Genomic DNA, 13222 nt, shown 5'->3' on the forward strand with positions numbered 1-13222 from the left:
TGATACCACGTTAATGGCAGAAAGTGAAGAGGAACTATAGAGCCTCTTGATGAGGATGAAAGAGGAGAGTGAAAAGGTCACCTTAAAAACTCAATATTAAAAAAACTAATATCATGGCATCCAGTCCCATCACTTCATGGCAAATAGGAGGGGAAAAGGTGGAAGCAGCAACAGATTTTCTCTTCTTGGGTCTAAAATCACTGCAGATGATGACTGCAGGCATGAAATTAGAAGACAATTGATTCTTGGATGGAAAGCTATGACAAACCTAGCGTGTGTGTGTGTGTGTGTGTGTGTGTGTGTGAGTCTCTCGGTCATGTCCAACTGTTTGCGACTCCACAGACTGGAGCTCACCAGGCTCCTCTGTGCATGGAATTTTCCAGGTAAGAATACTGAGGTAGGTTGCCATTCCTTTCTCCAGGGGATCTACCCAACCCAAGTTCTTCCGCACTGGGGGCAGATTCTTTACTTTCTGAGCCACCAGGGAAGCCCATGAGAAACCTAGACAGTGTATTAAGAAGCAAAGACATCACTTTGCCGACAAAAGTCCGTATAATTAAAGCTATGGTCTTTCCAGTAGTTATGTATGGATGTAAGAGTTGGACCATAAAGAAGGCAGATGGCCAAAGAATTGATGTTTTTGAACTGTGGTGTTGGAGAAGACTCTTCAGAGTCCCTTGGACAGCAAGGAGATCAAACTAGTCAATCCAAAAGGAAATCAACCCTGAATACTCATTGGAAAGACTGATGCTGAAGCTGAAGCTCCGGTATTTTGGCCACCTGATGTGAACAGCCAACTCATTGGAAAAGACCCTGATCCTGGGGAAGATTGAAGGCAGAAGGAAAGGAGGGCAACAGAGGATGAGATGGTTGGATGGTATTACCGATTCAATGAACATGAACTTAGGCAAACTCTGGGAGATAGTGAGGGACTGGGAGGCCTGGCGTGCTGCAGTCCCCGGGGTCACAGAGACTTAGTGACTCAAGGACAACAACAACACATGCAGAAGCGGTGACCTCTCAGCAGGCAGAGCCCTCTGGGTTCCCCTGGCCTAGTGCCTTGGAGTTCCAACCGTGGCCGAAAGGGCCCACCCAATGGAGAGACCACATCTCACAGTTCTCCTCCTCTAGCTCTGGTTTGCAGGGAGAAAAGTATCCTGGAGATAGACCTCACAGTCCCTGGGAAGGGAGTAACAGCTCTCAGCCCCGTTCCCCCCACCCCGCTGACTCTTGTTGGGGAAGAGAGGTATGGGTATCGGGTTACCGCGTTGATGCTATAGTTAGCCTCGGACTTGGCTGACCCTCGGGACTCCCGGTTCACAGCACAGCGCAGCGCCTGTGCAGACTTCAGCCCCTGCCATCCAGAAGCTTCAGTTCTCCTTCCCTCTCTCGACCTGTTATCAAGTCCAAGCTCGCTCTGCTTGCCGCCTGACAGGTCAATAACTCTGAGAAATGAAGTGTTGAGGCAAGGAATATGACTTTATTGGAAAGTCGGTTGACTGAGAAGATGGCAGACTAATGTCTCAAACTAACTACCTTATGGAGTCCGTATGCCAGGTTCTTTTATAAAAGAGCTGGGTGGGGGAGGTGAAGAACAAGGTAAAATGGCAGAATAGAGAGGGGGAGGCGGTGAGGAAGTTAAGTAAAAAGGGCTGTTAGTCTTACAAAACATCTTGCAGGAAATGCCCAGCCTGTAGAAAAAGTGTGTTAATCTCTCCTTTTTTTGCAGCCATTCACTGGTGGAAAGGTCAGCTTCTCTTCCTGTGAGTTGAACAGAGGTATTTTAGTTTAACAGTCAGGCAGAGGGGCAGGGTTTCTGAGGCAGGACTCTATGTGTGATTATAAAAACTGAAGCAACAAAAAGCAAGTCAAAGAAACAGTTCCATCGTGGAATCAGAATTGGCTCTTCTTCTAATAGGCCTCTGCTGCCTCCAGGTGGGTCCCTGACTCCTGCCCCCTTCCCACTCCAGTGGAGCCATTATTACCCTTCTACTTTATCATTTCTGGGCAGATGGCTCTGAGAACCCGAGGAATCAGGAGGCGGGGAACACAGTCTATGGTTGTGCTGGGGTGGAAGTGGGGGATGATATAATCCAAGCTGAGTCCACTCACTTAGACGTGCCCTTGGACCAGCCCATGCACTGCCGGGCCAAGTCCTGGACCAGGGATCCCTCACACCAGAGAAAAAAGGCTCCAAGTCTCTGTCCCCCAGCCCACTGAAGCCAAGAAAGACCATCATGGCTGGTCCCACCTTCATCTGGATCTCACCCTCCAAGAATCCATCAAGAATGATACAGGCCACTCTGCTGATAAGCCTCAGCTGCCTCAGCCTCTACACCCTTGGCAGTGGTGTCCGCCATTATGACCCTGGGCAGGTAACTGGGGAGAGCCTTCTGCTGCAGCAAAGGGAATACTTGGTGGGGTGGGACCCAGGGCCTGACTCCTCAAAGATCCCTCCCAGGGACGCTTCTCTAAGATGTCATCCTCTGAACCCGCTTCCTCTCAGGAACCTCCACACCCTCAGGGAGCCCCAAGTTCCCACTCCATCTCCCAGAACCCCACCTCCGCTCCACAGTTCCTCTTGTGACCCTCCTGCCTTCATACCCTCCTCGCTTGGACAACCTCCAGCTTCCTCCTCTCACTTCCCATCTCCCACCCAGGGCCCAGCCTGCACACTCTCCTTAGGGTTACCTAAGTGTACGACCCTCCTGCAGCCCCTCCCAGACCAGGGCTTGACCTCCTCCCCACTCCCACCCCAGGAGGATGCAGGCTTCTAGAGCAGGAGAGGACTGAGTCTCAGAGCTGACAGGGCCCTGGTGTGGTGTCTACATACCTGTGTGGGAGAGGGAAAGAGTCAGGCTGGGCATGGGGCCAGGTCATTGGAGATTGAGGGCATATTTTTATGTCATGCACACACAGTCTTAAAGCCAGAATGGTGCTTGGAAGTCACCCAGCGCCACATTCCACCAAGTGCAGGAACCTCTCTAATGACAGATGACCCCTTTTAGTTAGTTAGGATCTATATGCAGTCCTGACAATAACCCTGTGAGGTTGGAAGTATACTGACTTTATAAGTGGAGGACCTGAAGCCCAGAAAAGTTAAGACACTTGGCCAAGATCTTACAGGCAGTAGGTGGTGAATTCAGGATTTGAACCAATGTCTCTCTGACTTCATTGCCTGTTATTTAAACCCTTGAGGTCTTGCCAAATATCAGACTTCAGATATTTGAGCATAGAAATGAGATTCTGGGTTTCTGAAATAATCTGTGTCCAGGACCTTAGTCCAGTACCCTGAACTTATACACTTTTCTGTGTGGCCCCTTTCTTCCTTACCTCCATATGCCCAGGGTGTTACCATCCAGTACTTGAGCCTGGCTCCAGATACATTCGATGATGCTTATGTGGGCTGCTCAGAGGAGATGGAGGAGAAAGCAGTGCTTCTGTTAGAGAAGGAGATGGCCAACCATACTCGGTTGCGGGAGTCCTGGGAGACAGCCCAGAAGGCCTGGGAACAAAAACATCCAGGGCTCACTCTGCCTCCTGGCTTCAGAAGCCAGCATGGAATCGCCATCATGGTCTACACCAACTCATCCAACACTTTGTACCGGGAGCTGAACCAGGCTGTGCGGACTGGCGGTGGCTCCTGGGAGTCCTACATGAACCACTTCCCTTTCAAGGCCCTGCATTTCTACCTGACCCGGGCCCTGCAGCTGCTGCAGGGTGGTGGGGGCTGCAGCAGGGAACCCGGGCAAGAGGTGTTCCGTGGCGTGCGCAGGATTCACTTTGTACCCAAGAGTGTGGGGGACTCTATCCGCTTGGGCCAGTTTGCCTCCAGCTCGCTAGATGAGGCAGTGGCCCGTGGATTTGGTAGTGCCACCTTCTTCTCTCTAAGGACTTGCTCTGGAGCCCCCATCCAGGCCCTGTCTGTCTTTCCTGAGGAGCGTGAGGTGCTGATCCCCCCATATGAAGTCTTCGTGGTGAGGAATTTCTCCAAGGATGGAAACAAAAGCCTGATGACTCTCGCCAGCAGTGATCAGATGTGCAGCCACTTTAACTGCGCCTATCTGGGTGGTGAGCCATGCATGAGGGAAGCAGAACTGCCAGGAGGTCCCCAGTTGATTTCAGTCCCCAGGGCCTTCAAGAGACCCACGTCATTAATGAGGAAGTTGAAGGCCAGAAGCTAGTTGGAGATATTTTTCTTTGTGACTCAGGTTCTGCCAGCTCAGTGGCAGTCAGATAAGTGCTTTCTGCATGTGTGAATATTCTTAGATGATTCTCCAAATGTTCTCAAAATTTTCCTTCTGCTACACAGTCTAATAGACCAAAAGAACCTGGTTAAGGAGGGCAATAAGCAGAGGAAAGTGGCAGGAGCGCTGCTTCAGATCCCAGGAGGAGGTGGGCGTAGTGGGTTGATGGGATGCACATGTGCTATTCCCCAGTGCTGAGGCAGGACAGAGTGACAGGCCCAGGGTGGGGCAGGGATGGAAAGGCAAAAAGGGAAGACTTACTAGAAGAAGGAGGAGGAAGGGAAGTCAGAAGTACATTTGGGAGAAGGAGAAGATGGATTGAATTGGGAATAGTTGTACCAGGGCCTGGTGGGAAGGGAAGTTTGGAGTGTGAGGGTCTGTCTACCTGGGGGCCTCACTGTGGTGTCTTTTGCAGAGAAGAAGAGGCCAAGCTGTGAGTTTGTGCCAAGTGAGTCACCCTCGGGTCCCTCCCTCGGCTCTTTGACTCCCCCATGGCCCTGCTGACCATTCACTGTCTTTTCTTCTCTCTGCAGTAGGAGGGCAGGGAGACTCACTCTCCAAGGGGGCCTTCTCTCTGCTGTCCTGGAAGACCCTGCTCTTGGCCTCTTGGGGGTTCCAGCTCTTAGGAGCTGGGCTCTGAACATTCAGTGCCTGCTACTTAGGAGTCCTGGGAACATGTGACCTCCAAAGGAAGAAGGGAGGCTTCAAAGAGCTTGGAGAAGCAAGAAGGTGGTTTCAGATCCAGACCTAGCAGCCATGTCTCCAGCCAGGATATTGGGGGATTTGAGCCCATGGTAGGGTGGAGGGAGCCCCGCTCTGTGGTGGGGACTCCTGGGAACAAGCAAGGGTAGTGCTGTGATGGCTGCTCCATTAAACAGTGCTGCAGTACGGTGACATCAAATTTCGTGACTGCTTTGTTTCATGAGACTGGACTCTCTGCCCTGCTTTGGTTTTATGGGACTCAGGGACTCAAATGAATGACTTCTTGATCACTTTTAGACATGGTCCAGGTGCAGACCCTTGTCACACACCATAGCCTGCAACCCCAGATGCTTTAATAAACACAGGTTCCTCACAACAGCCCGGAAGGCAGGAAGGGGGACAGATGGCTTCCTCAGCCGTTTGTCTGGCAAGAAATGCGGAGCCAAGGAAGGAAGTCAGAGAGGTGGTTTTCAAACCAGGACCCCTGCCCCCACCCCCCACCCCCGACCCCCCCATCTCAGTTCAATCAAACTTCTGAAGGAGCTCAAAGTAGGATCCTAAGCCCAGGACATCAGGTCCCCAGAGCAAGCCATTTCTGTGTGTCCTCTCCCACCAGGGTTCATTTCAGGATTGGCAATCTCAAAACATCATGAGACAGAGATTAACACACTCTGAATGAAAGTGAAGGAGGAGAGTTAAAAAGTTGGCTTCAAGCTCAACATTCAGAAAACTAAGATCATGGAATCTGGTCCCATCACTTCATGGGAAATAGATGGGGAAACAGTGGAAACAGTGTCAGACTTTTTTTGAGGGGCTCCAAAATCACTGCAGATGGTGACTGCAGCCATGAAATTAAAAGACATTTACTCCTTGGAAGGAAAGTTATGACCAACCTAGAGAGCATATTAAAAAGCAGAGACATTGCTTTGCCAACAAAGGTCCGTGTAGTCAATGCTATGGTTTTTCCAATGGTCATGTATGGATGTGAGAGTTGGACTGTGAAGAAAGCTGAGCACTGAAGAATTGATGCTTTTGAATTGTGGTGTTGGAGAAGACTCTTGAGAGTCCCTTGGACTGCAAGAAGATCCAACCAGTCCATCCTAAAGGAGATCAGTCCTGGGTGTTCTTTGAAAGGACTGATGTTGAGCTGAAATTCCAATACTTCAGCCACCTCATGTGAAGAGTTGACTCATTGGAAAAGGCCCTAATGCTGGGAGGGATTGGGGGCAGGAGGAGAACGGGACAACAGAGGATGAGATGGCTGGATGGCATCACCAACTCGATGGACATGGTTTTGTGTAGACCCCGGGAGTTGATAATGGACAGGGAGGCCTGGTGTGCTGCGATTCATGGGGTCACAAAGAGTTGGACATGATTAAGCAACTGAACTGAACTGAACTGGAGACATTTGTGCTCCAGAGCAGAGACTTTATTGAGGCAAGAAAAGCAGCAGTGGTTCCTATGAAGTGACCCCTGCCCTCAGCTATCTAGGCTGCTCTAGTCAGCAACAGAAAAAGGGACCCTCCCCCTGCATCAGGCCCCTGGAAGACCCTGCTGGGCATCGAGATCTGCCTCCTGGGGCAGGTCCCCAGCCCCCTCTGATTCTTGCTCCCAGTACACTAATATGTGAGCTGGGGAGGAGTATCCAGATTCCCCAGAAGCTGGAGCCTGAGCCCCTCCCCTCTAGTGTCCAGAAACCCAGTTTCTGAGGACCCCTGGGACCCCACCAACCCTGGCATTGCTCCGGGGTCTCAGGAATGGGGGTCCCAGGTTCTGGAAGCTGTTGTGCACTTGGGTGATGGAGCGAGTGAGGATGCTGGCTCATTTGGCGGCCAGTGTGGCCCTGCCTCCCCCAGAGCCTGCTGCATACCTGCTACCTCACTTTGCAGTTGAGACACCGCCTTGGTCAGCGCTGTCAATCTGTTGCCCAGATCTTGGGGTTGGAATAGTGAAGGGGTGTTCTCTCTGAAGGTGAGTCTGCTCAGGTCCATTTCCCTCTCAACACAACCCCAGAGGAGGGTATGCCGGGGGATCCTGAGGCCAGGAGAACTGGAGGAAGTGAGGGACTGGCACTGGGTTGTGGGCCAGGTGAGCAGGCTGCATCAGGATGGACGAATCAGCAGGGAGGTGTGGTTCAGAGATATCAAGAAGGAATGTCTTATGGACCAGACAGGGGGTCATGAGTCATAGAGGTGGAAATTTCTAGTGGATCCAGAGGGTCCTCCACTCTCCCTCATGCCTGCAGCTAACTGAAATTGAAGTCGCTCAGTCATTTCCAACTCTTTGCGATGCCACGGATTGTAGCCTGCCAGGCTCCTCCATCCATTAGGTTTTCCAAGCAAGAATACTGGAGTGGGTTCCCATTTCCTCCTCCAGGGGATCTTTTCCACCCAGGGATTGAACCCAGGTCTCCCACACTGCAGGCAGACTCTTTACCGTCTGAGCCAATAGGAACCGGGACCCTAAGATGATTTCACTTAGGGACCTCCAGGTTGTGAGGGTAGAGGGGCTGGATAGGGGTGAGTCCAGAGGGTAGTGCTTCCCCATGGAAGCTCCCTACACCCTGGTGGTGGGCATGCTGAGGGCCTGAAGTGGCTCCAAGAAGGCGTCCCTGGTTTGGGTCAAGATTGGAACAGACAGTTTCCAATTTGGTGCTTTCATTTCATTTCATTTCCAAGAAATGTGTGCTTATTGTGTATGAATGAATCACAGAGCCCAAGTCCCCCTTTGCTTCCTCTTCCTCCACGTCCCTCTTCTCACTTTTACCCCTGCCTGCTGCTCTTGTGCTAATGGTACCATTTAAGACCTTTTTTGATGCACTGCCAGTAATATAATATTAAATATAGATAGACACAGTAGTCTGTACAGCCTATTTTTTTTGTTTTATCTTCTTTTACTTTCTTAAAGAAATTTTTATTAACTCATTTTTATCTTATTAACCTTACTAACTTATTGATTTTATTAACTTTATTAAAATTTATTAATAAATTTTATTAATTCATTCATTTATTTGGCTACACCAGGTCTTAGTTGTGACCAGCAGGATCTTTTTTGAGGGGTGTTTTTTCTTAAATTAATTTATTCTTTATAGAAGAATAATTGCTTTACAGAATTTTGTGTTTTCTGTCTACTCTCAACATGAATCAGTTATAGGTGTACATACATCCCCGCCCCTTTTGAACCTCCCTCCCATCCCCTTCCCCATCCCACCCCTCTAGGTTGACACCGAGCCCCTGTTTGAGTTTCCTGAGTCATACAGCAAATTCCCGTTGGCTATTTTACATATGGTAATATAAGTTTCCATGTTACTCTTTCTATACATCTCACCCTCTCCTCCTCTCTCCCCAGGTCTATAAGTCTACTCTCTATGTCTGTTTCTCCACTGCTGCCCTGTAAATAAATTCTTCAGTACCATTTTTCTGGATTCCGTATATATGCATTAGAATACGATATTTGTCTTTCTCTTTCTGACTTACTTTGCTCTGTATAATAGGTTCTAGGTTCATCCACCTCTTCAGAACTGACTCAAATGTGTTCCTTTTTATGGCTGAGAAATATTCCATGGTGTATATGAACCACACTTCTTTATCCATTCATCTGTCAGTGGACATCTATGTTGCTTCCACATTCTAGCTATTATAAATAGTGCTGCAATGAACATTGGGGTACATGTGTCTTTTTCAATTTGGATTTCCTCGGGGTATATGCCTAAGAGTGGGATTGCTGGGTCACATGGTGGTTTTTTTCCTAGTATTTTAAGGAATCTCCATACCGTCCTCCATAGTGGCTCTATCAATTCACATTCCCAATAACAGTGCAAGAGCGTCCCCTTTTCTCCACACCCTCTCCAGAATTTATTGTTTGTAGACTTTTGGATGTTTGCTCTTCTGACCAGTGTGCAGTGATATCTCATTGTGCTTTTGATTTGCATTTCTCTAATAATGAGCGATGTTGAGCATCTCTTCATGTGTTTGTTAGCCATCTGTATATCTTCTTTGGAGAAATGTCTGTTTAGGTCTTTTGCCCACTTTTTGATTGGGTTGTTTGTTTTCTGGTATTGAGTTGTATGAGCTGCTTGTATATTTTGGAAATTAATCCTTTGTCAGTTGTTTCATTTGCTCTTATTTTCTCCCACTCTGAGAGTTGTCTTTTCACCTTGCTTACTTTCCTTTGCTGTGCAAAAGCTTTGAAGTTTAATCAGGTCCCACTTGTTTACTTTTGATTTTATTTCTGTTACTCCAGGAGGTGGGTCACTGAGGATCTTGCTTTGATTTATGTCATCGAGTGTTCTGCCTATGTTTTCCTCTAAGAGCTTTACAGTTTCTGGTTTTATGTTTAGGTCTCTAATCCATTTTGAGTTTGTATTTGTGTGTGGTGTTAGGAAGTGTCTAATTTCATTCTTTTACATGTAGTTGTTCGGTTTCCCCAGCACCATTTATTGAAGAGTCTGGGGGGTGGTTTTTTTAATCGACTTTTTTTTTAAGCATTGTACTTTATTTCTTTTTAATTGAAGAATAATTGTTTTACAATATTGTGTGCGTTTGGGTGTTTTACTGCCACTCTTCAAAAGAAAGGAAACGTGCTTGCACGTACATGTTCTACAGCCTTTTCCCAGAAAAATGTTGACTATAGTCTTCCATGTCCTACGTTCATATCTACCTTGCTCATTATAATGGTAACATGGAATTTCATAATAGAGTTAATCCATAATTTATTTAACCCTTTCCTTATTGATGGAGAGAGAATTTTTTTCCTAGATTTTGATGTTACACATTTGATCACAGTGATTTATCCATGTGTATAAATCCTTTTCTATTGTCTGCATAATTTCACAGAGAAGATATAAAAAATATGATATTTCAAGGAACTGAATACAGTTCATATATATATATATATATATATATATTTTTTTTTTTACTATGCTTTCCTTTTGACTATGCCATCTGCATTGCTGTGTGGGCTTTTCTCTAGTTGCTGAGAGAAGGGGCTACTCTGTTCCAGTGCTCAGGCTTCCCACTGTGGCGGCTTCTCTTGTTGCAGAGCACCAGCTCTAGGGTGCGCAGCTTCAGTGCTTGCAGTTCCTGAGTTCTAGAACACAGGATCAATAGTTCTGGCAATCAGGCTTAGCTACTCTGTGGGATCTTCCTGGATCAGGGGTTGACCTGTGTCTCCTGATTTAGCAGGCAGATTCTTTACCACTGAGCCAGCAGGGAAGCCCCAAATAGTGTTCCTTTAGGTAGCCACTGCCAAGGTGCCATCCAAAACGTCCCTCTTCACCCTCCCACCAAGAGTGGATAAAAGTGCCCGTTTCTCTATGTCTTTGCCAACACTTGCAATATTAATCTCTTTTAATTTCCATTTAACTGGTGGCCACAAACACTACCTAGTTGTTAACTTACGTCTCTGCTCACTAACAGGATCAATCATAACTTTATTATTATTTTTTTGGCGGCACCATGCATTGTGGGATCTTAGTTCCCCAAACTGGATCAAACCCAGGTCCTTGGCCATGAAAGTCCAGAGTCCTAACCTCTCCACCACCACTCATGTCATACCTTTAATTTTAATATGATAAAGTCTTAACTTAATTTTCAGAAAGGTAATACGTTTACCTTGTTCAAAATGCATAGTCCACAAGGCGTGCTGTGAAATGCCCTTCTCTCACTGATTTCTCAACCCCATCTCCTCTCCCCAGAGGTCCCAGTGTTTCCATTTCCAGTCATCCTTGCAGAGGTATTCGAGACACACACCAGCAGATTCGCAGGTATTTCTGTTTTTCTTCTTTTATAAGAACCATAATGCAATTAGTGGTTTTTAATCTTTGAAATCTGATGAAAGCTGAAACTTCCCCTCCAAAAATGGATCTGTGCCTTCACGTCGATTTTACACCAATTTGAGGGTGGTTGTGCACCCGGCCCCAGTCTCGCTCAGTTTTAGCACCCTGCTCCGTAATCTCTGGCTCTTTGAGGGGCTTTAATTTGGAAAGTTCCATGATCCTAGGACACTGGGATGTTCTGTGGCTATAATTTTATGAGTCTCCCAATGGAAGATCCTGTCACTGCCAATTCACAGTTTAAATTGAGGTGTGAGCGTCTCTGGGCAATGGAGTTAACAGCAGCTTCTGGCAAATTCAACATGTCCCAAACTGAACTCCTTATCTTCCCTCCCTCAAAACCTGGTTACTCTTCATTCAACAGAAAACTCTTGAGCATCTTGTGTCAGGTGCTGAGGATAAAATTATGAACAGAAAAAACTACAAAACCCATATCCCTGCTTTTTAAACTCTTTTAAGGTGGAGACGGAGCTGGAGTGAGGAATTTCACGTAGCACGTGATGCATGTTACAAGAAGCCAAAGAGCCTGATGGAAACACATTTGCACCAGGAGTGGGTTTAAGTGATGAGCTGTCCAGAGGAGATATGAAGTAGGTAGAATTGAAAAATGGCATCGCAGTGGCATGTAAAGCATGAGGTTCTGCTCCTTAATTCCAGGATAGAATGTTAGTGGGCAGAGTATGTAGTAGGCTAAGAACTACTTGAACTCTTGTGGTCTCTTGAAATCTACCAAAGATGCCTGATCATCTATGATAGGTCCTCTCTTTGTGGAGAATGCAGTCCATGGATTCTGTGGGATTTTCTTCAATTTGCAACTCTTGAGGGGAACACATGACCCCAAACAGGTGCTCAATGCCCTGGCCACTGTGATTGACTCACAGATGGACACATAACTCAAGCAAGAAACTCTGAATCTTTCCTGTGATTTCATAGAGGGATGTGGTATAAAGGAGACTGCCAGTGACAGTCAATTCACAGTGTTGCCTCAGCTCATCTTCAGATTGAAACACAGGAGCAATGAATAATTCTCAAGCATCTGGCAGCTTCCCACCCCTAGTGCTCCGTATATTCCTGTGTCCAAGCCTTTCTCCATCATCCTGGGAACTTGCTCAGGGCAGCCCCAAAGTGCAGGAAATTTAATGATCCCAGGCACAACTCTCACCAAATGAGGGTGGAACATCAGATTCCCTAGTCCACAGAGGGTTTCCAGAGAGGCATAGTTGACCACAGTGGTCACACACTTTTGGCAGGGGTACTTGTCTCTCTTCTCTATCTCACTTTTCCACTCCTTCACTTGTAATTCCTGAGATCACCTTACAAATCTATTTAGTTTACCCAAGTGCTTGCCTCTAGGTCTGCTTTAGGGTGAACCCAAATCAAAAGAGAAGGTCTCCTTTTGGGGTCAGAGACCATCACAACATGGCCTAGAACTGTTCCTCCAGTCTGGACCCCAGAGGAGCACATCTGGGTCCAGCCCACAACAAGGAGGCGGCCTGCTGAGGAAGACTGGCAGCCTGAGGCAGAGCTGCCCATCCAAGCTCACCTTAGCCCATCTATAGTCAACCTGAAGACCCAGGCTGCTGCTGCTGCTGCTAAGTCACTTCAGTTGTGTCTGACTCTGTGCGACCCCAAAGACGGCAGCCCACCAGGCTCCCCAGTCCTTGGGATTCTCCAGGTAAGAACACTGGAGTGGGTTTCCATTCCCTTCTCCAATGCATGAAAGTGAAAAGTGGAAGTGAAGACGCTCAGTCATGTCCGACTCCCAGCAACCACATGGACTGCAGCCTACCAGGCTCCTGGGTCCATGGGATCCTCCAGGCAAGAGTTCTGGAATGGGGTGCCATTGCCTTCTCCGTGAAGACCCAGGAGCATGAGAATAAATGTTTACATCCCCCTGAGATTTTGTGGCCCACAGCAAAATGGTCATGTAGAGAAAACCCGAAGCCAACTGTATCTCTCACTGCCTCTCCATTGCCTTGTTTCTGTCCACATCTCTGCCCTGCAGAAGCACAGCAATAAAAGATTTCAGGACAGGGAACGGTAAAGTCAGACTGAGGACACTGAATCATGTGATCAGACTAAGGTATGGGCACTGAGAGTGCACCCACTGTTACTAGGTAGAATTGACTGGACTTTGTATCTGTACAGTTTAGGGGATGAGATGGGGGAAATGAAGGCAAGCACTCTTGGAAACACTCAAGGAAAACAAGGTTCCCATGCTCTAAGTTGGAAATACAGAAGAAAACAGAATAGAATTGTAAGCTTCCCTTTCTCATCCCAACACATAGTAGGTGTTCAATCAAAAAAAAAAAAAGGAATTGAGTAAAGGATCAGTTTTGAGGGGATGTGGTGAGTTCAGTTTGGCACGTGTGGACTCTCCAGGGCAGATGTCTGAGAGGGAGCAGAATAAACAAGAGACATTTGAGAGTCACAAGTATAT

General features: G+C 47.4%; 1 protein-coding gene across 8 annotated transcripts; it reads left to right on the top strand.

Annotated features, from left to right (window-relative positions):
• Nucleotides 1-1321: 1321 nt before the first annotated feature.
• Nucleotides 1322-5165, top strand: LOC129629156 (ecto-ADP-ribosyltransferase 5). 8 transcript variants are annotated; one of them, XM_055548946.1, is made up of 6 exons: nucleotides 1322-1557; nucleotides 1730-1763; nucleotides 2117-2375; nucleotides 3348-4071; nucleotides 4663-4695; nucleotides 4784-5165. In XM_055548946.1, the coding sequence occupies exons 1-6, from the start codon at nucleotides 1551-1553 to the stop codon at nucleotides 4885-4887; spliced, it is 1161 nt and encodes a 386-aa protein (XP_055404921.1). In that variant the 5' UTR covers nucleotides 1322-1550; the 3' UTR covers nucleotides 4888-5165. The 8 variants fall into 8 exon arrangements, with proteins under 8 accessions (XP_055404921.1, XP_055404919.1, XP_055404927.1 ...); XM_055548944.1 differs by having other exon boundaries at nucleotides 1328-1557; nucleotides 4781-5164; XM_055548952.1 differs by having other exon boundaries at nucleotides 1328-1435; nucleotides 2213-2375; nucleotides 4781-5164.
• The last annotated feature ends 8057 nt before the right edge of the window (nucleotides 5166-13222 follow it).

The sequence above is a fragment of the Bubalus kerabau genome, chromosome 15, assembly GCF_029407905.1.
Source record: "Bubalus kerabau isolate K-KA32 ecotype Philippines breed swamp buffalo chromosome 15, PCC_UOA_SB_1v2, whole genome shotgun sequence".
NCBI classification, from domain to species: Eukaryota; Metazoa; Chordata; class Mammalia; order Artiodactyla; family Bovidae; genus Bubalus; species Bubalus kerabau.

Excerpts from the sequence above, each read along its gene's own strand:
- LOC129629156 (XM_055548944.1), top strand. Across the intron at positions 4,072-4,662 it reads TAACTGCGCCTATCTGGGTG|AGAAGAAGAGGCCAAGCTGT; the intron begins GTGAGCCATGCA and ends TGTCTTTTGCAG. Across the intron at positions 4,696-4,780 it reads AAGCTGTGAGTTTGTGCCAA|TAGGAGGGCAGGGAGACTCA; the intron begins GTGAGTCACCCT and ends TTCTCTCTGCAG.